This window comes from Xyrauchen texanus, chromosome 30 (assembly GCF_025860055.1).
Source record: "Xyrauchen texanus isolate HMW12.3.18 chromosome 30, RBS_HiC_50CHRs, whole genome shotgun sequence".
NCBI lineage: Eukaryota > Metazoa > Chordata > Actinopteri > Cypriniformes > Catostomidae > Xyrauchen > Xyrauchen texanus.
In genome coordinates, this window is record NC_068305.1 from 31422585 (window position 1) to 31449576 (window position 26992).

The 26992-nt window shown below is 39.9% G+C and overlaps 1 protein-coding gene across 2 annotated transcripts in view; it reads left to right on the forward strand.

Annotated features, from left to right (window-relative positions):
- Positions 1-13583, forward strand: part of cnih3 (cornichon family AMPA receptor auxiliary protein 3) — a 59670-nt gene extending 46087 nt beyond the window's left edge. Inside the window, exons 5-6 of one of the 2 annotated variants that reach the window (XM_052098327.1) lie at positions 3131-3274; positions 12307-13583. In XM_052098327.1, the coding sequence (XP_051954287.1) occupies positions 3131-3274; positions 12307-12334 (172 nt within the window). In that variant the 3' untranslated portion in view covers positions 12335-13583. Of the gene's footprint in view, positions 1-3126; positions 3275-12306 lie in introns of both variants that reach the window. The other variant, XM_052098326.1, reaches the window with a different exon arrangement.
- Positions 13584-26992: the final 13409 nt, after the last annotated feature.

Genomic DNA, 26992 nt, shown 5'->3' on the forward strand with positions numbered 1-26992 from the left:
ATGTCTTTGGAGGGAGGGGTTTTGAAGAGAGGAAGTTAGGTTGAAATCAGCACTTTTAAACACTAGTGGTCATAGGTGTAAACCAGCACTTCAGAGACAGTCAAGGAAACATTAACATCAGCCTATTTTACTTTATAAAATTCCTTGCCACTGAAAAAAATTTGTGTAATTTTCTGTATGTTAGTCTTTTTCATTTTTTAAAGACAAATAATAGCACAGTGAACAGTTCATAACAGGGAAACAACAAGAGAAATCACAACTTGGATCAAATGTTTCACAGTCATTTTGCAGTGGAGCGCTAAATCTTTCTTAAGGGTTTGTTAATGAATGTTCAATGCCATTGTCAGTTACTGCTGCCATCCTAATAATTTGAGAGATCTTTCCGCAGTCTCTTATGCAGGCTGATATTGAATGATGAAACAGTGAAGTTAATCAGTGTCATAGTTATGCTGGATTTTGATTATTGTTATGAAATTATCACAAGTCTTTTCAGCTGGTTGTCATTAAGTAGAGCTTGATATCAGTAATCAGTAAGCCAGACACCTTATGGCTTTAGATATAGATGTGAAACTCGGGGGGAAGTTGGATAAACTCTGCCATTCTTTCCACTGATCCAACGATCACAGCTGCTATACAATATGCCATCAATCTTTCTTTTACTTTCTCAGATTTCTCTTAATGCACTTCTGTTACCTCAGTTCCTTCTTTTTTATGTTTCTCTAAATGAGGTGATGCTTTTAAATGAGAGTGAGGCACAGAAGAACTTAAAAGATTGTGTTCAAAGCACAATCTCAGGCCGTGCAGTACGAAAAATCTATTCAGATTTAAACAGCAGATTTAGGAGCTGTTCAGACCAAAGGTGTTCTTGTGCTTACTAAAGGTAGAGTAGAACAACATGCAGGTGTATCGTGATGTGTTTTTAACCTGACACTAGAGGTCGCTCTTGGGAGCTCCAAACACCTCTGATCTTTGAGAAAAGGCCAGTGGGAATTGGCGAGTGGAATTTGCATGCCACTCCCCCGGACATACGGGTATAAAAGGAGCTGGCTCACAACCACTCATTCAGGTTTTGCACTGAGGAGCCGACACCTGCAGGTCCCCAACCCTCTAGATGGACGTGAGCGCAGTCAGGAGGGAAGCCTTCAATGAGACCACCTTTCCCTCCACTGACTCTAAGGGCTCAAACGGGGCACTCCACAGGTCCAGGAGGACCTTGGAGAGATCCCACGAGGGAAAGAGGCATAGCCTAGGAGGATTTCTGATGAGGGGTTTGCCTCTCAGGAACCTGATGATCAGGTCGAGCTTCCCCTGGGACATACCATCCACCGCATCGTGGTGTGTCGCTATAGTGGCCACATACACATTCAAGGTGAAGCAAACAGGTCTACCTGTGCTTTGCCGAATTGATTCCAAATCAGCTTCCTTGAGCATCAACTGTCGTGACAGCGTGTCCGCTGTACGGTTGAGGTCACCTGGGATGTGAGTTGCCTGCAGCGACCTCAGTCTCTGACTTCAGAGGAGGAGACGGCGTGCAAGTTGCGACATACAACGCGAGCATAGGCCACCATGGCGGTTTATATACTTTACCGTCACCGTGTTGTCCGTCCGGTCAACATGCTTGCCCTGGATCAACTGGCAAAATCCTCCGCAGGGCCAGCAATAACACCAGCAACTTGAGGCAGTTGATATGCCAATGCAGTAGTGGTCCTGTCCAGGACCAGTTACTGCTTACCTAGTGTCAGGACTCCCCACGTGCAGCTCTTTCAATGCCTTGGCCTGGTGTAATTGTAGGAGAGCCATGGCATGCAGGGCGGAGGCAGCCTGTCCAGCGGCACTGTAGGCTTTAGTCACCAGAGAGGACGTAGACCTACAGGCCCTGGACGAGAGTCCCGGACGATTCCAACAGGTGGTGGCGTTTTGTGGGCACAAGTGCACCGCAACTGCCTTATCCACCAGAGGAATCTCCTTGTACCCCCTGGCTGCACCACCGTCGAGGGTAGTGAGAGCAGACAAAAGAAGCAGTAAAAGGTGTCCTCCACAACTTTGTGAGTTCTTCATGTACCTCCGGGAAGAATGGGACCGGGGGAGGGCACGGCTGTGAGCGGTGCTCCAATCCCAGGAACCAGCCCTGGGTGGGGAGCAGCTGGAGTGGCTTTCCCCCGAATTAAGGAAAGCGTGACCGCAACGTTGCCATGATCCTCAAACTCACGAACGGTGCCTCAGTGTGACAACGGCCCAGACACGTGAGGCAGCGCTCGTGGCTGTCAGAGGCGGAGAGATAGCGACTGCATTCAGGAATTACACACAGACAGAAAGGTATCTTTGAAAAGAAGCTGTCCGCCAGTGTGCGCTCTTTTAGAGAAAATATACCCTTTTATTTACAAGAATATATACTCTTTTGGTTGTCGAAGTGCCCAGGGGCGTACTCTGCATCAATCGCGCAGAGGGGGAGAAAGACGCTGAAATGCAGCACATATCCAACAGCATACGCTTCTCGTTGTGAGGTGAATGGAACGGCAGTGGAACTCGCTGCTCAACACCACTCAAATCTGAATGAGTGGTTGCGAGCCAGATCCTTTTATGTAAATTCCACTCGCCAATTCCCATTGGCCTTTTCTAAAAATCAGAGGTGTTTGGGGCTCCCAAGAGCAACTCCTAGCATCAATTCATTGACACAACTTTGAGTGAGTGACAGATATGGAACAATTGCAAAACAGTGTATATGGACACAAAAACACAGTCTGTGTGAACAGCACCTTAAGGCAGCTGCCATGACAATCTGTATGCATCTTGTTTCCTTTCCCCTGTGCACGAGAATCAACAATTAATTTTGAGTGCGATGCATTGGTTCCTGTACCAGTACATTTATGCTGCTTCTGTATGCCATGAAACATCTGTGTAAACATGATGTGGCTTCTGTGATTTTGGAGTATAAAAATGGCCTTATTAATATTCATAATGTTATAAGGGGCCTTCTGCATAGAGCTGCAGGGATGTCCCGTAATCTCAGACTGGATTTCCAGGATACCAAAGAACCATAGGGAATACAAGCAGAAAGCTCAGATCATAGGTGTATATATAATGTTACAAGACGCACTACCCGCCTCGTGTTGTTTCCCATTTTCGGCAGGTACTTCCACAGCCCCACTGACACTAAAGAGCTTCTCTATGACCCAGCGTCCGTCATGAACGGAGACACGCTGAAATTCTGCCAAAAAGAAGCCTGGTGCAAGATGTCCTTCTTCGTCCTCTCATTCTTCTACTATCTCTACTGGTGAGTCGATATCCAAACTTCCTCAAACTCAACCAAATGTACTTATATTTGGGATTCTGTGCAACTTAGATTTTTTTAAACAGATTTTTGGCCTGTGATGTGCAACAGGTATGCTCATTTGGTGTCCTAAGCAAATCCAAAATATGACTCCTATCTTCTATGTCACTAGGGGAGCGATTTCAAAATGAGTCATTTTTGCAGGGTGATAAAAATAAATGTGTTTTTGGAGCTGGAGAGGAAACAAAATGACATTTTGAATGACTAGAGTCAGTAAATCATAAGTAAAATCTAGAAATATTCTGTATTTCATCTGAAAATAAAATGTAAAAATAAATTATAAAACATTCTACAGAATGATAAATTACTCATAATTATGCTTTTTATTTTTTATATTTTCTTATTTTATTTATTTTTATTTTTTTGGCATATTTTCACTCCTGATTTGTCAAATTTGTCTTTACAGCCAAATATGCTTTTTAGTGTGTGCCTTTGCTATAGTATAAGCTACATAAAGCCTATAGTATAGCAGAGATGTATACTTAAACAAGCATTTGAACTGACAAGGACTCTGCGCACTTGGATGGCGCCAGGAACATGCCTTTGGGTAGAATTCCTGTTTCTTTTTTTCTTCCACATTATATCACTTCACATTAAATGTTAATACACACATATATACACACATATTCTATAATGGTTAACCCTTCCAGCACACAGCCCTTATGACCATTTGTCGGATCAAAGACAATTGGTATAGATCAGCCACAAGAGATTGATACGTATATTCTACATTATTTAAAACAATTTGCTTCTGAAGTGGAAATTCTAGGTATGTGTAAGTCTTTAACATTTTACCCCTTTTTTCTCTAGCATCTATTGGAACTCACCCCCTCTTTAAGGAGTGATGGTAGTGAGTTGGTGTTTTCTTCCCAATGGTTATGCACCTTGTGAAACTGACCTTCCTGAACACCTGTCCTTTACCTGTCCTGTACACACTGCACAAATGTTGTGCCATGCATTGTGAAAGATTCACAGCTCTTATTCCTATCACAACACTCTGCATGGTTTTCTACCAATGGTCTCTGTGATCTTTTAACCGCCTAATCTAATTGCTTCCTTCTTAAAGGTGCTGTAAGCGATTGTTATGGAATGGGTTACAGACAATAGCCACTTTTCCACCAATGGGCTGAATGGCTCTGAACACAGAGAGTAATGGTTCCAATAGCATTTCCAATTGTGCACGGTTCAGTGTGGTATGATTACAAAATGTTCCTGGCCCAAATTTCACAGCACAGTTAGCCAACCATACTCAGGACAGAGAACTGTGCTATTGGAATGTCTTTAGTGATGTGGGGACTCATGACTGGTCACTTGGCCACTATTTTGATTCTATTCCAGATTTCGAAGCACCACAATAGATAAAGAAACTGTAAGTGTGTCAAGGAGCCTGATTCAGCACCGAATGGCAGGGTTTGCCAATAGTACCTGTTCAGTCTGATGGTAGAAAAGTGCCTAACGTCTCTATTACCTGAGCGAAATCACAGAATTGGTTTTCCTGAAATATCACACCTGTATCTGTGACAGCCAGAGGCTCTGTAAACAGCTAAAAGATAATGTGACCATGGTCATATTCTTTGTTTTGCCTATCAGGAGATTTTGAGGTGCTTTCTGCATGTCAGTCATTGTATGCATTCACAGGGTAGCCCATATATGGGAAACATAAGCTGATGCATGGTAGCTAAAGTGGATCATTCATGTTTTAGCTTTGTAAGCAGCTGTCAGTTGTTAGTTTGTCTGCTGTGGCAGACAAGCCTCTCGTTCATTGGGAAAAGAGGAAGCATGAACCGGGTTATCAACCAAAACACAACATAAAAGTTATTTTCAGCATAACAAAAGCACACACATAAACACTGATGCACATACACAGCGGCTGTGTCTCTCTCTATCTCTCAAACTGCGTCCCCGGCTCCTCGTTATCCCTCTTCCGGCTGATTGGGCTGATTCAGTGCCGGGTGTCCATTGTTATGACCGGCTACTGCTTTTGACTATTTTGACAACACCTAAGCTGGCGTCACACTTGCAGACTCAAAACTACAAATTTTTGGCTGAGGGTGTCACATTTGCTGACTGTTTGCTGTGATATTGCTCTCTTCAATCAGAGGATGACACACTTGCCGATTAAGAATGGTGGAGGGGTGACAAACATACAGACTCATGCAACTCTCTCTCTCTCTGATTCCCTGTCACATGGAGCTCGCCGAAATGACAACAGGAGTAACGCGTGAGCATAAACAATTGTGTCACACTTTATATTAGGTGGCCTTAACTACTATGTACTAACATTAAATACATACAAGACTATTTACTATAGACTATAAACTATTTACTGTGTATCCACATGTTTTTCTGTAAAATTCCCACATTTTCTGCTACTGAGGTTAAGGTACGGGTAGGTTTAAGAGCAGTGGCGGGCCGTGCATTTACAGTCCAGGCCTTCAGTGTGATTCATGCCATTAAGAAAACACAGTTTCACAATGAAGAAGACACCCTATGCCTTTGGGAGATTCTGTGGAAACTCTGAAGTCCTGAGGAGGTGGAGCTCAGACTCACACGCTGCTTCAGGCATGCAATTTGTGAAACAGTTATCACACTTTGTTTGAAAGCATCAAGGAATAAAGTGATACACTTTTTGTTTTTCTCTGTTTGTTTGTAGTTTAAGAGTGGAAAGCGATTAAAAATACATAGGCAAAAAGGTGACTGAGAATGAAAGGATGAAAAATATGTATTTATTTGTCATGTTAGGCCAGCATAGAAGGCTTTGCTGACCCTGAGAATTCACCGTTGAATTTTTGGCGTTTCTCAAACACTTTACACGATTTGCCTACTATATTTAGATTTCAGTGGGGATTTCTTTAAGACTGCAAGGGAAGCTCAGCTTCCCCTATAATGTCAAAAAAATAATGGTCAAATATGTACTATTGTGTAAACAATTTATTGACTAAAAATGCGTTAGAACACATTCATCTCGAAGACGAGTTCGTTCAGAATCAGCTACATTACATATAGCAGGTCGGCTGACTCGATTTACTTCTCATACATTCCCGTAGCGTCAGTGCATTTCCCTGTTGAAGCCGAGCGTCCATTGACTTCAATGGGGCTGCTCTGAACAGTTTTTTTCAGTGCTCCGAAAATAGACGGTCATTGGATAAATGCTGCGATTATGTTCCGCCCACGGACTCTCAGCGTCTCTGGGGGTGAATGAGGAGTGGGCTGGCCCGGACTCCGGGCTTCCGCGTGATGATTGGAGGATCTGTCAAAAGACTGCATCTCCTTTTGATTGACAGCGAATCTGTACTATAAGAAGTCACTGAAGCTATTTCGCGCTCAGTCCCATCGTGAATTTCTCAAGTGTAGTCGAAAGACAAACTGCTGCAACCTATTTCTTTATATTTGTTTGGCGAAATTGCTAGTCAATTTGCATAATACATTTCACACAATTATACACCACATTCCTTGTTTCAGTTTTACCAAGTTTAATATATTTTGTTTTAGAGCGTTCGTTCGTTCGTTCGTTCATTCATTCATTCATACAGTAGGCTAGGCTAGCGTCAGTGCGGGTGAAACTGCGCACGATGGCAGACGGTGCTAATATTGTCGACCTGATTTTGGCGAAGCCATTTGAAAGTCTTCCTTACGAGGAAAAAATTAGAATTAAACAGCAGGGCAGATCAACACCTAAGATTGATTTAGTGCAAAAAATAGGGTAAATAAGTTTATAATGTAGGCCGAAAATGAGCTTCCCCTCTTTGAAAGACCAGCAGCCGCCACTGTTAGATTTCCAACTTTCCCTGGATAGTTCAGAAACGCCCATCCGGGATTGAAATGCCAACTGATTATTACATTGAGATTCCCTGCTTTCATTTGATATTTGAAAAACGGCATATTTGAAAATTTGGGATACCCACAGATTGGGAAATGCCTGTAAAGTCCTGACGGAGATTAACATATTTTTGCTGACAGATACTTATGCACGCTCCGTGTCCCACCTACTGACTGCCGATTATGTACACAAAGCTCCCGCCTGAAAATCACTGTAAAAATCAACTAGTGTGACGCCAGCTTTAGATGTCTTAACACTGCTCTCCTATCTATGATGGTTTCAGTGGTACAACGGTTACTTTGTAGGCAGGGTTTTAAAAAAGAGGGCGTGTCTAATTATATGGCTTAGTCTGGCAGAAGTTCCTGAACAGCTAACATCGCTTACAGCACCTTTAATATTCAGTCCGTATGGTTTTTTTAAAGCAGCAAAACTAAATTTCTGCATTCAAATGTTATTTCTTTGATGGACTGACCCTGTCTGATTTGATGAATGCTGCTTATCTGTCTGCCCCTGCACAGTTTAACCCCTGTTGTTCTGTGGCTTCATCTTTTTACTTCAACTGTACTCACCCTCTGATAACCGCAATGTTGTGCTCCCTCTTTCAAATTGCAAATCCAATATCAGCGCACTAGATTACCCCCATCCAATTACAAAAGTAGCTTTGCTGTTCCCTCTTTTCTAAACACCATTCAAACCGAATGACTCTAGAAAGAAGCATGCCACTTTGATAGAACTGAAAGAAAGATATTTTTGGCAAATCTCACACTTGTTCGTCTCATATGTTTAAAGAGATAGTTCAACCAAAAATAAAAATTATATGATCATTTACTCACCCTCATATGCTTACCATCAAACCTGTAAGACTTTCCAACTTTTGTGGAACACAAAAGGAGATGTTAGGCATGTTTGGAACAAAATGAGGTTGAGTTAATTAGAAGAACTGCCTTTTGCGGGTGAACTATCCCTTTAAATTTACAAGGATTACAAAGACATATACAGTGGTTACGGAAAGTATTCAGACCCCCTTAAATTTTTCACTCTTTGTTATATTGCAGCCATTTGCTAAAATAATTTAAGTTCATTTTTTTTCCTCATTATTGTACACACAGCACCCCATATTGACAGAAAAACACATTTTTGCACATTTATTAAAAAAGAAAAACTGAAATATCACATGGTCCTAAGTATTCAGACCCTTTGTTCAGTATTTAGTAGAAGCACCCTTTTGATCTAATACAGCCATGAGTCTTTTTGAGAAAGATGCAACAAGTTTTTCACATCTGGATTTGGGTATCCTCTGCCATTCCTCCTTGCAGATCCTCTCCAGTTCTGTCAGGTTGGATGGTAAACGTTGGTGGACAGCCATTTTCAGGTCTCTCCAGAGATGCTCAATTGGGTTTAAGTCAGGGCTCTGGCTGGGCCATTCAAGAACAGTCACGGAGTTGTTGTGAAGCCACTCCTTCATTATTTTAGCGGTGTGCTTAGGGTCATTGTCTTGTTGGAAGGTGAACCTTCGGCCCAGTCTGAGGTCCAGAGCACTCTGGAGAAGGTTTTCGTCCAGGATATCCCTGTACTTGGCCGCATTCATCTTTCCCTCGATTGCAACCAGTCGTCCTGTCCCTGTGTATATATATATATATATATATACTTGAGGCAAGAGTATAACTTGCCTCAAGCTAGATCACAGCTCAGATACATTTTTCATTGATCGTCCTCTTTTAACACTTACACAAAAAACTTGTTTCCTAGACACAGATAAGGCCCAGTCCTTAATCATACAGCACCTTCCATTGCAATTTTCCATTTAAAAAAAACTCTAGTTCGAGACCAGCCTTGAGCTGTGTCCACTGAATATAATCAAAGCACTCAAAATTCAAAAAACATTTGCGACATCATCTAAATATTTTCTGATGAAGTTAAATATATATGCTTCATATGCAGAATTGCTGCACTGATATAATTTACAAACAGCATAAATAGGTAGACTTTTCAGTGATGGCATCTTCCATCAAAAGAGTATAGATATAAAAGGATCCATGCTGCTACTTTTCTCACCCTCACCTGCTCAAGATCGCAAGCAAAGAACTGCTTATACAGTTTTTATCAGGGCAACCCCTTATTATGTATTAATGCCTATGGACAGCAATCTGGCATGACATCAATGGCCCCTAGTGTGAAGTCAGCACAGAAATTCAACATACATCAGAAACATATGCCAGTGCATTCTAAATAAATAGTCTGTATCATCAAGACCTGCCCGGGGTGATTCTCAAGCTGGTAAAGCTGTCATTTTCCATAGTGTTTTCCATAGTTAAAGCCTCTCTTGCCTATATTTCCACCAGCTGGGGAAGATTGCGGCAGTTTTAGCTAGATAGTTTGGTGATAAAGTTGTGTTTGTTGTTAGATAGGAAATTAACTAATTAAGCCATTGCCTGACAGAATGATTTAACCCATGGGCATTAGCTCATTTCACAGAATTGTCTCAAAGAAAAGTAATGCGCATAAACTAAAAAGTCCCCATTTCAATGCAGCCAATGGATAGAAGGAGAGTGTGGTGTTATATCTGGAATGCATTTAATTAGATTAGGTTATATTCAAGGAATTTTCCAGTAGTTTAGCTCAATTGACAGCATTTGTGGCATAATGTTTATTACAAAAACAACAGCAACAATGATCTCGTCCCTCCTTTTCTTTAAAAAACAAAAAACATTGAGGTTACCGTGAGGCCCTTACAATGGAAGTGAAAGGGGACAGTTTTTTTGGAGGGTTTAAAGCAGAAATGTGAAGCTTAAAATTTTATATAAGCACTTCCATTAATTCTTCTGTTGAAACATGCTCATTATTTGAGCTGTAAAATTGTTTAAAACGTAATTGTTATGGTAATTTTTGGATTCTAGGGTTTATAGCGTTACGTTGTCATGGCAATTGAAATGTAATATCATTTTACACAGAAAAGGTTAGTAAGCAAGTGGGGACCATTCCGTCTGTTGCAGGGCTCCCTGTTATTCTATTCTATTGTATTTGCAATATAAATGTTTGGGAGTATAAAATGTATATTTCCTATTGACACACTAAAGCTGAAAATATAAATAACCATCCTAAGACAAATGTTTTTGTGAAGCATCTTAAGACTTTTGCACAGTACTGTATATGTAAATAAGATCGAAATAGCATAAAATCCCAAAGGAAATGCATCATTTTATTGTTCTTACTTCAGGAAAGAAGAAATGGTATCATTGTCCATCCATCCATCCATCAATCTTCAACCGATTATCCGAAGTCGGGTCGCGGGGGCAGCTGCTCCAGCAGGGGGCCCCAAACTTCCCTATCCCGAGCCACATTAACCAGTTCTGACTGGGGGACCCCGAGGCGTTCCCAGGCCAGTGTGGAGATGTAATCTCTCCTCCTAATCCTGGGTCTTCCCCGAGGCCTCCTCCCAGCTGGACATACCTGAAACACCTCCCTATGGAGGCGGCCAGGGGGCATCCTTACCAGATGCCCAAATCACCTCAACTCCTTTCGACACAAAGGAGCAGCGGCTCTACTCCGAGCTCCTCACTGACGACTGAGCTCCTCACCCTATCTCTAAGGGAGAAGCCCGCCACCCTTCTGAGGAAGCCCATTTCGGCCGTTTGTACTCGTGACCTAGTTCTTTCGATCATGACCCAGCCTTCATGACCATAGATGAGGGTAGGAACAAAAATTAACCAGTAGATCGAGAGCTTTGCCTTCCGGCTCAGCTCTCTTTCCGTGACAACAGTGCGATAGAGCGAGTGCAATACCGCCCCCACTGCCCCGATTCTCCCGCCAACCTCCCGCTCTATTGTCCCCTCACTCGTGAAGAAGACCCCGAGGTACTTGAACTCCTTCACTTGGGGCAATATCTCCTTCCCTACCTGGAGTACGCACTACATCAGTTTCCTGCTGAGAACCATGGCCTCAGATTTAGAGGTATCATTGTCATCATCAAAAAAAAAAGGGTTAAACATCTAAACCTTCTGGTCAAAAATGACTGTGAATACCAAAGGGAGGTGCTGTTTCTCAATACCATAGTAGGGTTAAAGAAAAGGAGGAATGAGTCAAAAAAAATGCAACATATGCCGTCGATTGAGCTTATTATGTATCTGGGATATACCTTAAGTATTCATTTGGAAGCATAGAAGCCTACAATTAATGGACATATCTTTGGTGAAGGTACAAGTGTCCATGGTGCATTATGTTCAAGCTGTGCAATAGAGGGTGATGTGACCTAGTTGGTAGAATTCTGGGTTAGTATCTAAAAGGTTACAGGTTCAAACTCCACAAGTAGTGATCCAGTAACCCCATTGTGTCATTGAATAAGCCATTTTTAAGAGTCTTTGGGCTAGTAAGTAACCACCCAGAACACTCTAGCAGCCACCTAGCAAAGGCCTGGCAACTATCCAAAACTACTGCAAAGCAACATGCTAAACCCCACTCAGGTGGAGGCAAGCTTTGCACGACAGCTTTTATTTTCTATTTTCAGATTTTTTTTTTTTGTTCTTCTGTTTTATTTTATTCTTATGCATTAGTTTATTTACAAATCTATTTTCAACTGCTTAAAACTTATTTTCAGAAGATTTCAAGATAAATCATAAATTCTGAAGATTGTTCAAATTGATTTGATTAATTAGTTTATCATGGCTTGTTGAAAGCGTTTTGAATGGTGCATGTTTCACGTTATAAAATATATCCCTCTGTTTCAATGGCCATTTTAAATAGCACTTAAACCACCTTCAAATGAACAGACAAAAATAACTTTTAATACAGCCCACTTACAATATATTGTGTAAGTTGTTATAATTGCTGCAATGCAACAAAAAGCCTATGATGGTTTGCTGGTTTTAACTGGTTTAAGCTGGTCTAGCTGGTCTCTTAGCCTGGCCATATTGGCATTTAGATGGTTTAACCGATCGGCTGGTCTTCCGAACAGCTGAAAACCACTCTTAAACCATCAAACCAGACCAGCTGGACCAGTGAAAACCACTGAAGACCAGCAAACCATTTTTGGCTGTTGTAAGCTTCTTTTTTAATCAGGAAGAATTGACTTTTCTCTCCTGTTTGTGCTCCTTTTTTGTCTAATTTTACATTTTATTTGCACACAAAATCAGTGATGCTTTTTTATCTTGTCTTCCAGTATGATCTACTCCTTGGTGACCTCATAACGGAGTTGTCAGCCTTGAATAAGTCCTCCAATCATAAGACACTGTTTTCAAAAGCACTTAACTAAGTTTGGATGGAACAAGAGCACCAATTCAATTTATATTTGTCACCTGGAGAAACTCTGCAGTGTCTGGACTGAACAGACTTTACCCTAACTTCCAAGAATACAAGAACCCTGTGTTGTTTACAATTCGGACTCAATTTCCTAGATGTCTCACGGACTGGTGTGACACGGTTTCACAAGCTCACAGTAACGTTTGCACCGATTGTCTCAGGCTTAGCACAGAAAATCATTTACCACTTTGAGGCACGAAACCTGCCAAACTTTACTCTCACTAAATGTAGCTCAAAATTCATGATGTGTTTGAAAAAAACGAAAGGAAATGATGACTAACTTGAAAAGTGAATGTTGCATTTCTATCAGTCACACACTTGGTTCAAAAACGTGTGAAAAGCTTTTGTGATATGTATTTTATGTGTATTTGTGCACTCCTAACATACACATTTTTAATATGAAGTATGTATCTGTTGCATTACTTGTGTACATAGAGAAATTTGTGCAATGTGTTGGTGTCACTTGGTTGAAATGTTTTTGGACTTTATATTTACAAATGCTGATATTGAGGCTTTATTATAGAAAAAAAGCCACTTTTCCACAATTTTGCACAAAAGTTGTTATGAGTCTGCACAATAGATACAGTTATTGGTTGTGGTGGGGGGGGTAATCATATTTATATCCCCAGTACGAGTCTTCCAATATATTAGTGTATCAAACTGTCATAGATTTTTCAATATAGGGGAAAAAAAAAAAACAATTTGGTCTCTCATTTTGTTCGATCGTTATTATGTTAACTACTTATAAACAAAGGTCAGCAATACTGAAAGAAGAAAAAAAAATGATATTTAAGGATATCATAGTTCAAATTAGACTGAATTGCTTTTCTTACTTTTTGCTTCCAGCACATAGTAATTAAGAATTCATCAGAATCAGAGTAACCACATGAAGCATATACAAGCTTAAACCCCACAAGACATCTATGTGATGCTTCTGTTGAGCTCTGTTTCTAATGCAGAGTACTTAAAACATCAGTAGACATACGTCATAATTGTCATTGCTGGTGTAGGGGATAATAATAGCAGTCTTCAGCAGAAATGTTTTCTGATGCTGTCATGTAGCCTGCTGTTTTCTGTATGCCTTATGTAGTTACATATATGATGACCAAACATTTTATATCCTTATTGTGTACATGTTCACCCATCCAAATATCAGTTAAGAAATTTGTATATGAAATAAAACAATGACTATTTTAAAACTATGACTATTTTGGTGCTTTCTTATGCATTCATTGAAGGTGATGTAATGTTTTCGATGTTGAATTGACTAATCGCGCTGTGAATTTGGCAACAGTCGTTTGAAAGTTTTGCTTCTGAAAATGTTTTTTATTGAAAATGATGTAATACGGTCAAAATGAATAGATATTTTATTACATCTACCCACCAATCCACAACCCAACCCTAATCGTCACTGGAGTAAAAATGTCATTTTTAAGTGAAAATGCATCCTCCAAATCACAGTCACCATTGTTTAGTTTGTGATTATTTCCTGTTTCTCACAGGACTAGAACTTGTGTCTCAGAGGTTGCTTGTGCAACATGCTTTTAGTTGTGCTTGAGAGAAAATGTGTTCATGCTTGATTTGATGCAAAAATGTCTAATGGAGGATGCCGATTGTCAGTATTTCATCTGAATGTGTTTGATTTCAGGGTACATGAACTTTCACAACATGTTGATTTCACATATTATCATGTTGTGTTGAAATACTTTCTCCTATTCCAGCTTAATATTCAGAGACTGCTATACAGTACTACAAGTAAGCTATTGGTAGGTTGATGTAAACACTGTAGCACTATCAAAACATTGCAGTGTTTGTTTGAGCATCCTGACCAGCTCGACACAGCTACATTGGATCAACCAATGGTGTGAGATTGAAACCTTTTGGTGACACTAGTGGTATAAATCACAAACTTAAGCTTTAAAGAGATACAAATCTCATATTTATAGTTGGAGCACTGTCTAGTTTCAATTTCAGCTCTTATATGGGTGCTGCCAAGAGAGCTGGAGGCATTTCATTTGTTATGTTTTTTTTATGGTATAATCATATTAATGCACAAATTCTGTCATGATCCATATGTGGTTATTTCACTCAATTACCCACAAAGCAGTTCTCACATCTCCTCATTTGAATCCTCACCCTGGAGTGACTCACTCAATACATTCACATCTGACTGACGATGTCACATGTCTCCTCTTCAGGGAAGATTGGCTCTCGCTTGTAAGTCACCTATTAGTTGTGTTTTCTGGCACCAATCCCTTTGTGGCAGTCACTAGCTGACAGATCGGTGACAGGCTGTTCTTTTGCTCCACCTGCTATCCGTCCAAATCACTTCCACATGCTCTGTAATTACAATTTGCAAAGGATGCATGCTCCTTTTGCCAATGATCCAACACTTTGCCACTTGTAGCATAAAATGAATGTCATCAGATGTTTTCAGGTCCTGGCACACAAAGAGCTTTCTGTTACCCTTTAATCACCCATCTCTGACCTAGGTCAGTGTGCAATGGCACCAAATAAGTGATGAGTTTTGGCTCCTGCCTCAAACGAGTAATTCTTAAAATCATGCACCAAACTGTAAAATCAAAGTGGGACCTTTGAAACCCTAAAATGTATAGACATAAGTTACTAAAAGAGAATTTTATCTATTAACTAGTGTTGGGGATTTATTCAAAATTGTAAATGTCTTGTTTTGTATTCTTTTAAGAGGGTTAATGTGATGCTGATCATTTATGCAACTATAGTCTTTATTTACTGATGTTTAAACCTTTTAGTAAATTTTGTAATTCAGGAACACAGTACTTACTGGTTTTTGATGTGTCACTAACATTCTGAATATGGCATGCAGTTAATCCACCCAAAATAAGTATTTTAATTTAAAGCTACAATATGTAACTTTTGTCCCTCTAGAAGTTGAAGCATAGAACAGCAAGATACTTGCGGATGAACACTGTTTTGGTAAATATGTCAGTCGGGCTTTGGCTCTGCTCGGGTGAATCTGATGGTTTGAGGAAAACCGCCATGGTTACAGATGATCTTATATCAGAGTGAATGTCAATAATAACAACAAAATTCGCCCCCTCCCCTCAATTTTTTTTTTTAAATAACAAAAGGAAGAAAAAGACAGATAGCCAAAAAAATATGCTTTGTGTGTTTTTTTTTTTTAATTAAATCAAGCACTGCAGTACCACAATCCATAAAAATGCCCCATTAGAGTGGCTAACGCTATCTAACGAACTACCGTGCAAAGAGAACTACCTGGTTAACTATCGGTCCAATAAAATATCTTACCTGTCAAGTGAGAAAAACTCCATCTCTGGGTTGGTTTTAAAACCTTTCAGATCTCGGAGTTGTCACCACCTTTGTCACCTCTGGCTCTGTCGTTTTCCGTTTTTGATTGCACTCTTCTTCGTTCAACGTTTCTTTATTTTAAAAACAGGTGATTCTCCAGAGGGTTACGAATGATCCATGGTCAATGTCTCTCATTTGTTGTGGCTACAAGCTGTCAGCTTCAAACTACTACCAAACCTATCACCGTACATATACATGCGTTGTAGTAGCTCCGGACCTTCTTTTCTTTATTTATGGACATGACGTAAACATGCACGGATGACTTATGGCAGTATGCAATCTCACGCCAAATCCATCCCGAAGGCTCTAAAATATAAATAATTATTTTAGGCTTACCATAATGAATCTGGGTAAGGCAAATACATGGTTTGGAAGGCGGATTGATGGTGTACTTGCTCATTAATGAAATTTTGTTAATTTATAACAAAAAAATCTTACGAAAATAGTGCAGCTTTAAGTTATATTAATAGCTAATAGCAATATCAAGGGACATAATCGTAAGTTATGAGTTTTGTCATAATCGTGTTGTCGTACAGTAATGAAACACGTTCACCTTAACATCATCTCTCATATACACAACAGTTCTTGTAAATGAACTGTTTAAAATAAATGATTCACTTATATTTACTGTTTGGAACTCCAATTCAATTTAGTGAGTTAATTTGTTTGGACAGTTCATGCAAATAATAAATGATTCACTAATTCACTTAACCCCCTAAGCATGTGTTAAAGGAATAGTTCACCCAAAAATCATTTACTCACTCTCATGCTATCCCAGATGTGTATGACTTTCTTTCTTCAGCAGAACATAAACAAAGATGTTTAGAAAAATACCTTAGCTCTGCAAGGCCATATAATGCAAGTGAATGGTAATCATACTTTTGTAGCTCCAAAAATCACAGAAAGGAAACATAAAAGTAATCAATAAAACTCCAGTGTTTAAATACATATCTTCAAAAGCAATATAATAGGTTTGGGTGAGAAAAAGAACAATATATAAGTCCTTTTTTACTCCAAATCTCCACTTTAACTTCCATTTTCAGATGTGAAAGTGAACCTAAACAGGCATCACATGTGACTTTAAGATGTAAAAGTGAAAGTGGAGATTTGGAGTAAAAAAAGGACTTACATTTTTATCTGTTTCAAAAATGCTCTCCCAAGTGGATACATTTGGCAACGCTGTATTTGCATTGTAGTGTTGACTAGGAAAATGGGGATATACAAAAACAATTACAAATTTGTTGTCATGTGACGCAGTCATGTGGTCCAATCAACCCAAAAACAATCAAGATTGTGGCCCAGGTTGTAGCGCCATTGATGTGCCTGTCATCCACTTTTATAGCTTTGTTAAAGATACATTTTACTTTGTACAACCTTCACATTGCATTCCTTCAAAGGATACGGCAAATTTACTTGGAATTACAGTCTGGCAGTGGAACATGAGGACAGCTGCGTTTCAGGGCCACACTTCTTACTTTCTTTCTGCATGCGCATCAATGGGGATTTAAGCATTTTCAGACATTTCAGTGTCAACAAGCAACTTTTGGAAAACATTTGGACTTCTTTGGCTTTGTTTGGAACAATTTTTGTAAGTGAAGCAAATATTGTTTCTAAAATGTAAGTTGGTCAATATTAAAAGTATATATAACCTTGTGCCTACTGTCAAATTACATCTTTGCTGATATTCAGAACAGGTCAACAGCACTGCTTGAGATATTTATTTACACAAAAAAAAAAAATCTTAAGAGTGCTCTGCATTAGAAACAGAGCTTTGTAGGGGGTTACAGCTATGCCAGTATGAATATTGAAAACTCAGACTTAGGTTTGCAATCAATTGAAAGAGAGTTTACTGATTGTTCTCTGCAGTTCCAATAAGCATCACAAGTCAATTTAATCCAGTGGTTCAGCAATACAGAAGAAAAAGAAGAGTCCTACTTTTAAAAGCATTCATAAGCAATTAGAGTCATATGCAAATTGAATTAGAGGTATCACATTACAACCCTTTCTGAGATTCTGATCGGTCAATTCAAACATCTTAGCACTTTACAAATATGGTCTGTTTCCATTTTTGTGCAAACAATCATTAGTTAGCCATAACATTAATCAAGTTCCCATCATTGGTTTTACAGAACTTATGTGCAGCAGATGTCATGGGATAGCCATAAGTTATGACTACCACTTTTTCTCTTCATCAAGAAAGTACCAAGGAGCGCAATTATGGCAGTCACGTTTTATAGGGCACCATAAACAATCAAAATACTGAATGAGTTAGACATTACAACAGGTAGGCACTATCTCCTCTAGGACGGGAGTCTTTCTCCCTGCTGGGCCTCTTGCTATCTGTGAAAAATAGGACAGAGCAGGGCGAAAAATAAAGAGAACACACACACAAGGCCAAAAGCAGCAAATAGTCACCTAATATGACAATAAAATCAAATAAAGAAACTTGAAGTTTCAGCTCAATGATTATATGAGATTGATATGTTTTATGCAATGGTTACAGACCTTTGAGTGGTGGTGGTGTAGTGGGCTAAAGCGCACAACTGTTAATCAGAAGGTCCCTGGTTCGATCCCCATGGCCACCACCATTGTGTCCTTGAGCAAGGCACTTAACTCCAGGTTGCTCCGGGGGGATTGTCCCTGTAATAAGTGCACTGTAAGTTGCTTTGGATAAAAGAGTCTGCCAAATGCATAAATGTAAAATATTTAAAAAATAGATAATAATAAAATCATAACTAAAATCTCTCTCTCATTCAATTAATAATGATTGGATTACCATATAATCAAATGGTTATAGAATAGTTGATTAATTATGTAATAATTATAACATACATATCTTTGTGAATAAATGCAGTACAATATAAATGCATATCCTTCAGGAGCTGTACTAAATAAATAATCACTGTTATTGTGTTCCTGGTATGGGGCCAGACCCTCAGTAACCCCTCAGGTTACATAAATGTTACTTGCACCTTATTTTAAAAGGAAAATAGGCCATTGATTAATATAATAAGAATAAATTAGGATGATAGAATAAGAGATATAACTTGTAAGAGTAAAAGGGAATTGAATATTCACCCCTTCACTCCCACGTTTTAAACAGGTGTGGGAATCTAAAATCAAACCCTTCTGTAATGTCTTATCTATGCTCTTAAGAGTTCCATGTGTTCCCCTTTCAGAAAATATCCTTGCCCTCAAGCAAAGTGCTTTACACATTATTTGGTTTGACAAGTGTGGTAGTGTGATTAGCCCAACCCCCACACTGTGCTGTATGGCCAACCTGTCATCTTGCTGGGTTTCTCGGATGCCCAACCTGTCAGCACACATTACCCATGGGGCCATCTGAGTACAGATTTCACCTGCCTTGTCTTTCTAGGCTTGAATGGGTTTTTAACCTTGCTTCCTGTTCACACAAACAAACACACCCATATTGCTGTGGCCTGGATTATGTTAGCATTTTTCAAATCTTTGTACAAACAGAGTAGCTTTTGCTGACAAAGGTAGCCTGTAGTCTGGAAACAGATCATAAAACCTACCTAACAGTTACCCAGGAGAACCCCAGATGCCAAGGAGCTGGGATTTGTTTTTTATCTGGCAATTGTTCACAAAGATTGATTTACTATAATACATTATCTCAGGTACCCAATAATCCTTAAAACCTGGACAAAAGATCTAGAATTTCAAATGGTGTGTGCTATATGTAACCCTTCAAATAAAGCTTACTCATGCTGTCCCATATTCAAGATAACAACAATAAGCAATAACATATATAAGATTTTCGTATATCTATTTAATCTGGTTTTGCTGTCTTGCCATGTCAGTGTCTCTTTACACACTTGCCAACTACATCCGAACAAACGTTGTGTATATCCTCTTAAGAATAAAAGTCTTTAATGGTTATTTGTGGCAACTTTGCCTCAGCAAAGAACCCTTGTATCAAGAAATATTTTTCACTGCATAAGGCTTTTTGGTTGGCTATCTGATTCTTTGGAGTTTAAAAAAGTAGTCGCGGGGTGAGCAAGAGATGTTGTGTCATACCTTAGAGAGTTATTGGAAATAATAATAAACCAAAAAATGTCAAAAGGGTGGATAAAATTGTCCAAAGGGTCCGGTAGTCGCATGCACTCCCCTCCTTCCGGCATGCCAGGGCCAGCGGTCTGTCTTCCCAGGGTCATGGTTTGTGAGGGAAGGACGGCCTAGCATCCTAGCCCATCGGCTGCAACCCATGCTGTCAACCCCAGGTGACACATTTAACTCACACCAGGGGTGAGGGTTCGGCATGCATCTAAATTGGCCAATACCCTCCCCGCTCTGCTCCTGGACCAGCGAGAATGCCAGTGTGTGCACACAAGGAGATAGAAGCCGGCTCCCTGTGGAGAGGCACGCTCTATGTTATTATGGCAGCGGTGATGAGGCTATTTTCACATAAGGTGCGCCTCATCATCCGCTGCTCAAATGAGGCTTATCAAATGGCACCTCTCCTCTCTCCTGCCCACTCCCGCTGTGAGCCCGGCTGAAGGATGGCCCTAAGAGGGGGGGCAACGATGACAAGAGGGAGGGGTGGGTCATTCTGCAACATGTTTATATATTACATTACATTTTCTTTAGATCTGGTTGGTTACAGAACTTAGTTACTGGATTCTTTGAAAGAACAAATTGCCAGTGATGAAATTATGTTGTTATTTACTCACCCTCATGTCATTCCAATCCTGTATTTTTTTCTTCTTCAGAACTTAAAAGGAGATAATTACAGTAAATGATAATAGAGCTGTTCAGGTTGTAGAACGAAAACCCAGAAGAGCCGATTTCTGTGTGCATTTTCCATTTCCCTTTTGGATGCAGGAACAAATTAACAATCAACAAGACTTTAATGAGACACCAACATAAAACTAAAACATAATGACAGCGTGGCCACGTCGCTCTCTCTCTCTCTCTCTCTCTCTCTCTCTCTCTCTCTCTCTCTCTCTCTCTCTGGCATCCCCAGCTCCGCCTTTATCCCTCTCCCGCTGATTGGGTAACTAATCGCCGGGCGTGCATCCTCTCGACACGGCCACGCCCTCCTCCTCGCCCAGCGCTGAGTTGCCCAATCAGCAGGAGAGTGATAAAATGAGGAGCCAGGGATGCCAGAGAGAGAGAGAGAGACGCACAAAGCTGGCTGTGGGTGTGTGTGTGTGTGTGTGTGTGTGTGTGTGTGTGTGTGTGTGTGTGTGTGTGTGTGTGTGTGTGTGTGTGTGTGTGTGTGTGTGTGTGTGTGTGTGTGCACCCTCCTTTCCCTACTGAGCAAGAGGCTTGTCTGTCACAGTCTAATTTTTTTTATTATTATTATTAAATTGTTTATTATGTTTCCATAAGTGTTAGTTATTAATGTTTAGGAGATGTTACACACATTATAGCTGCTTTTCTGTAAAGCTGCTTTGGAACAATGTGTATTGAAAAAAACACAAATAAAAAACTATACAAATAAAAATAGTTTTTATTGTTTTTTGGCAACTTTGGCAACAAAATCTCAATGTTCTTTCTTTGCATAGTCGAAAAAACAAGTGATAACCAGTGCTGAAGCATTTTACCAATCAGAAATGAACATAATTAATTCTGATTCAAAGTAATGGCCTGCAATTTTCCAATCACTGCCAAGCATGCTAAAATAAACTTTTGCATTATACATTTTGAATCTACTGATTACTATTGTCCCATGTCTACCAACCACGTTGAATGGTGCAAACATCATCTGTAGCCAAAAATGACTTCAACTTGACTGAAAGTTTGGAGAGTATGCACTTAGCTGCATAGGAAAGCTATAGGAGTCAAGGGACCCCCTGATGTTTAATCAAAACTAGAAAACTAGAAACATTTTCAAATGTTTATGGTGACACAACCAGATTTTTCACGTTGGAAAATGCCTGAGTCTGCAGTGCACTGTTTTCTGATGGAACTTACAGACAGTGACTGAGTAACACTGGTAGAGTGAATCCTAATTTTTCTTTGATATATTACTGCTGGTATTCCTAAATTACTAACATTAAATCATCTTTTATTTTAGAATGAAACCATCACAAGAGGTTAATTAATATGCACATGGTTAATATGCACATAGTTTTGCTGGTATTTATCATGTCAGCTCACGATCAAACAGTTGTAAAGTCATTACATGGAGTTAATATTTTTGCCTATTATAATGTGCCTGTGGTGAGTGACCCTCCTTCAATATATTTAAATATGCAAGCCAAGCTTATAAAAAATAGTGGCAACAGAGAAAACAATCCTATAAGGCATATGCTAATCAATATGAGCTCTTTTCTCTGTGATACCGTCATCTTTCCCTGCATTAATGCATTAGAATTCATGAGTGCCAATGGAATGGTCAGAGATGTAGTCTAGTTAAAGAGCAATGCATGGAGCAAAGACAACATAATGGGTTACAGCAGAGAATTGAGCTCAAGGCAAAGAGAAGAAAACACAAGGCAAACAGCAAAAACATTTCAAGCATTGGACATCTCCAGCACAAAAGCGTAGCTGATTCAGTTAAACTATGTTTGTGTTCAAGTTAATATGTGGTGCCCAGTTGTTTTGTTAGAGTAACTCAAGAGAAATTGAAGGGAATTAATAGTGATACATTTTTTTATTATTATTAAAGAGATGACAATGATCAGGGTTGGGGAGTAACAGAATTCATGTAACGGGATTACGTATTTAAAATACAAAATAAACTCATAAAGAAACGTCCTCTCACTTTCAACTGCTTTTATTTTCAGCAAACTTAACATGTGTAAATATTTGTATGAACATAGAAAGATTAAACAATTAAGAAATAAAGTGAACAAATTTCACAGACATGTGACTAACAGAAATGGAATAATGTGTCCCTGAACGGGAGGGGGGGGGGATCAAAAGTAACAGTCAGTATCTGGTGTGGCCACCAGCTGCATTAAGTACTGCAGTGCATCTCCACCTCATGGACTGCACCAGATTTGCCAGTTCTTGCTGTGAGATGTTACCCCACTCTTCCATCAAGGCACTTGCAAGTTCCCGGACTTTTCTGGATGGAATAGCCCTAGCCCTCATCCTCCGATCCAACAGGTCCCAGACGTGTTCAATGGGATTGATATCTGGGCTTTTCGCTGACCATGGCAGAGCACTGACATTCCTGTCTTGCAGGAAATCATGCACAGAACGAGCAGTATGGCTGGTGGCATTGTCATGCTGGAGGGTCATGTCAGGATGAGCCTGCAAGAAGGGTACCACATGAGGGTGGATGTCTTCCCTGTAATGCACTGTGTTGAGATTGCCTGCAATGACAGCACGCTCAGTCCGATGATGCAGTGACACACCACCCCAGACCATGACGGACCCTCCACCTCCAAATCGATCCCGCTCCAGAGCACAGGCCTCGGTATAACGCTCATTCCTTCGACAATAAACGGCAGTCCAACCATCACCCCTGGCTAGACAAAACCACTACTCGTCAGTGAAGAGCACTTTTTGCCAGTCCTGTCTGGTTCAGCGAATGTGGGTTTTTGCCCATAGGCGACAATGTTACGTGGCCTACAAGCCCTCAGCCCAGCCCTTATCAGCCTTTTGCAGACAGTCCGAGCACTGATGGAGGGATTGTGCATTCCTGGTGTAACTCGGGCAGTTGTTGTTGCCATCCTGTACCTGTCCCACAGGTGTGATATCTGTACCTGTCCCGCAGATGTGATATTCGGATGTACCAATCCTGTGCAGGTGTTGTTACACGTTGTCGAAATCTAATGGAATACATTACAAATGACATTTTACAGCAAATATTCTGTAATATGTAGTGGAAAACATTTCAAAAGAAATCCTCCCAACCCTGACTATGATTAGCTGGATTAATGATATAGGAGGTTGTTGCTGGAGGAGTATAAGGGGACTGAATTCAAACACTTAACGTCATGAAGCAAGAACCAATGCGGTTTGCTGTAATTAATGTCCCCATATATTTTATTTAAATTTGAAACTCAAGTTAATGGACTTGATATTTGATTTGATTTCAGAGTGAAAACCAACTTTAATTAGAGTATGTTCATTATAAAAATTGATTGTATGCCTTCAGAAGACTAAGTCACTTTAATGGAGACTTTGGGAGCTTTAAAAAACGAGTCACTGTCTGCTGTCATTTTATTGAATTCAGCGAATGGGACTACTTAAAATATAATAAAAAAAAATCTCCTTTGTGTTCCACATAAGAAAATCATATGGGCTTAGAACATATGAGGATGAGGAAATTTTTGGGTGAACTTTTTTTCTTTTAATCGCAGTACAAAGATGTTTTTCCCAAAGAACTTGAGAATAAAATGTTTCTTTAGACAGTTTAAAACCCTTATTGGTTCTGATTGGAACCTGTCTTTTTAGGAAGGTTCTACAGAGAGGGATCTCATTTCTCTTGCCTTAATGTAAATTTTTATATCAACTAATATGTGTCAACAATCATTCAATACGGCCTTGTGTGCACCATGTAGCTTGGGGCAAAGACAGACAGCTGACCACCCTTTGAGGGAATGCAAGAAAATTAAAGCTGATCTCTGCAAAAGAAAGCAAACTCAGATTGGTTCTAGTTAGATAACAACACAGATGCCCGTTTATGATGCATAAATTGGTCCTCTGGGTAAACTGAAAGATGATGCTGAGAGTTGTGAGCAGACATCAGAGGATGTTCTCCTCTGCCATGATTCCCCAGCTCCCAGTGTCTGATTCTCAAATCCATTTCACAACGCAGCAGTAGGGATGTAGAGAGGCGATTACGACACCATCAGGTGGAAGGCGCAGTGTTCGGCTCTCTATTGTTTACACAGAACATTTATTTCCTCCCACCAGCTAAGAAAAACAAGATGCCAGACCTGCAATCTCAACAATGTAACCCATTTAGCACAGTACAATGGCACTTACTGTTTATTGGTTAACCTTTCAGAATCTTAAAGCAATTTTCTATACCAAGCATTCGGCACATTGTGAACATAATGACTGTTCTTGGTCTATTAATTTAGCTTTCTGAGCACTTACACATAATTTGATTTTAAAGTTTACAGTACCTTAAATCCTGTAGAGATGTGCAGTTCGTACTAGTAGTACAAATTGAAAATCTAAATTACAGTTCTGTTTATTACAATTATAGACCTTATATAAAGACAGGGGTCTCATTCAATAATAATTGCGTTTAAGTGTTCTTAAATGCCTACTTTAACCCTGTGTTGTCCCACTCTGTCCTTCCAACACACCATCCCCCTTGAGACTGAAGCATTCACAGAGTTCTCTGATGCCACTTAAAATCTATTGTGTAGGTGCCCTAAAGGGCTTCCACATGACTTGTCGAATACAGCGAATCAGCGTTGCCCCTGATGCCATTTTGCACTTATGGTAAGTGTTGTAATGCATCGCTCAAAGTTTAAACAATCTCAACTTTTACCCCATTATCACTGATGTTTCGAAGCGGCAGCCAGTGATTACTGATCAATTCAGAAGAAGCATATGTAGACAGTGCTGTCATTGAAACGTGCGTTGAAGCCCCAATGTAAGTCATGTGCAAGCCCCTTTGTGATCTCTAGATGTACACTAGGGAATGCTCCAACGGAGCCTTTGACGCATGGGAGTGCAAAAGGTCAGTTTGGAAGATGTGCACTTGAGGGAGGAGGTCAATCGCAGATAGTGATGGCTATCTAAAATATAACTCTTTGACAATGTACCAGTAAAAATTGAAGCACTTCTCAAGGCACTCTCACTCTTCAGTTACTATCTTATTACCCTGGCAGAGAAAAAGATTTGAGGACAGAGTTTGTCTGCTATGTTTTTTCTATTTCACAGCACACCTGATCCCGCCTTTCCGAGATTGTTATTGGTCGACGCATACATCAGAGTGCGTTGCAGCAAAAGTTGAAATTCTTTCAACTTTTGGTCACACGTCGGAGCGTCACTATCGCAAATCCTTGTGTTTTCCCTCTCTGTCCTTCAGATGCGCCATCCCCATTAGCGTCCTCTGATGCAGCATAACCTCTAGTAAGTGCCCTAATAGTGCGCACAGCAAGATCTTTGAGTAAAGCCAAGTGTGCAATTCTAAAATACACAAGAAACAACTTTTATATATGCTAAGACTGACATGTGACTGTGACTGCATTTTTATCTTTTTTGCTATTCTGAAATAAGTAAGACTAAATTCAGAGTAGTTTTTCCATTTTTTTTTCAGCTGTCTTCAGTTCATTCCATATAATTTAGCTCAAGCAGGTTTGAAGCGAGGTGAGAAAGTGGAAAGCATGGTTTGAACCTTAACCATCTATACAATGTGTGAATGAGGGTGAGCCAGTTATGTGTAATCTCCTCTCAGTTGCCTGCATAGTCCCAGTACCAATTGCAGTATAGTGCATGTGGGTTGAGAAAGCATAGAGTGGGTTATCAGACTTTCGCAAATGCAAAACTAAACATTATGCACTTCTGACTCATAAAGAATTGCATATTAAAACTTTGGACTGGTCTGAACACCTAGAGTCAAACAGAAAAACAAATAGGGCAGATCATGGCTAGTTGTCCCATGGGGTAAGATGCTACAGAGGCTATATCTCATTAGGTTTTGTGCAAATTACACAAATGTGTGTTTTCAGGACAAGGGTATTTTTCTTAAATGTCAAATCAGTGTTGTCACATTTTTATTTTACAGGGTTGACACTATGTGGCACTATTTAATGTGTTTTAAATGTTATAAATGTATTAATTACAACATTTGCTTACCTTTTGTATTTTTGCATGTTTTGTTTCAAAATTGTTTTACTGTTTAAGGCTCTAGTCCACCCCTGTACCCCATATAGAGTGACAGCATGTCGCGCTGTGCGAGAAGTGTTTTCACAGCTGTTACTTTTTTTTACTAATGACAAAAGATTCTGGTTAAATGAGCAGTTCAGAAAACTCTTCATTCTCATGAGATCTTTGATTCCAGCTCAACACATTGCTTAGCTTTCTCAGCTATTAATAGCAATTAGCATTGTTAACAGATGCAACAGATGCATGGCTGTTTGAATTCATCTTGAGCTCTTGGCTCTGGCTCCTGTGTGGATATGCCTGAGTGAATCTAGTGGAGGACAGCACAGATGCCTGAATCTCTGTGAGCCAGTTAATTATGGTCAATTCATGCTGCATCTATACAGCCCCATCCTTTGAAAGCCTCAATAACTCTTTAATTATAGCAGCAGAGC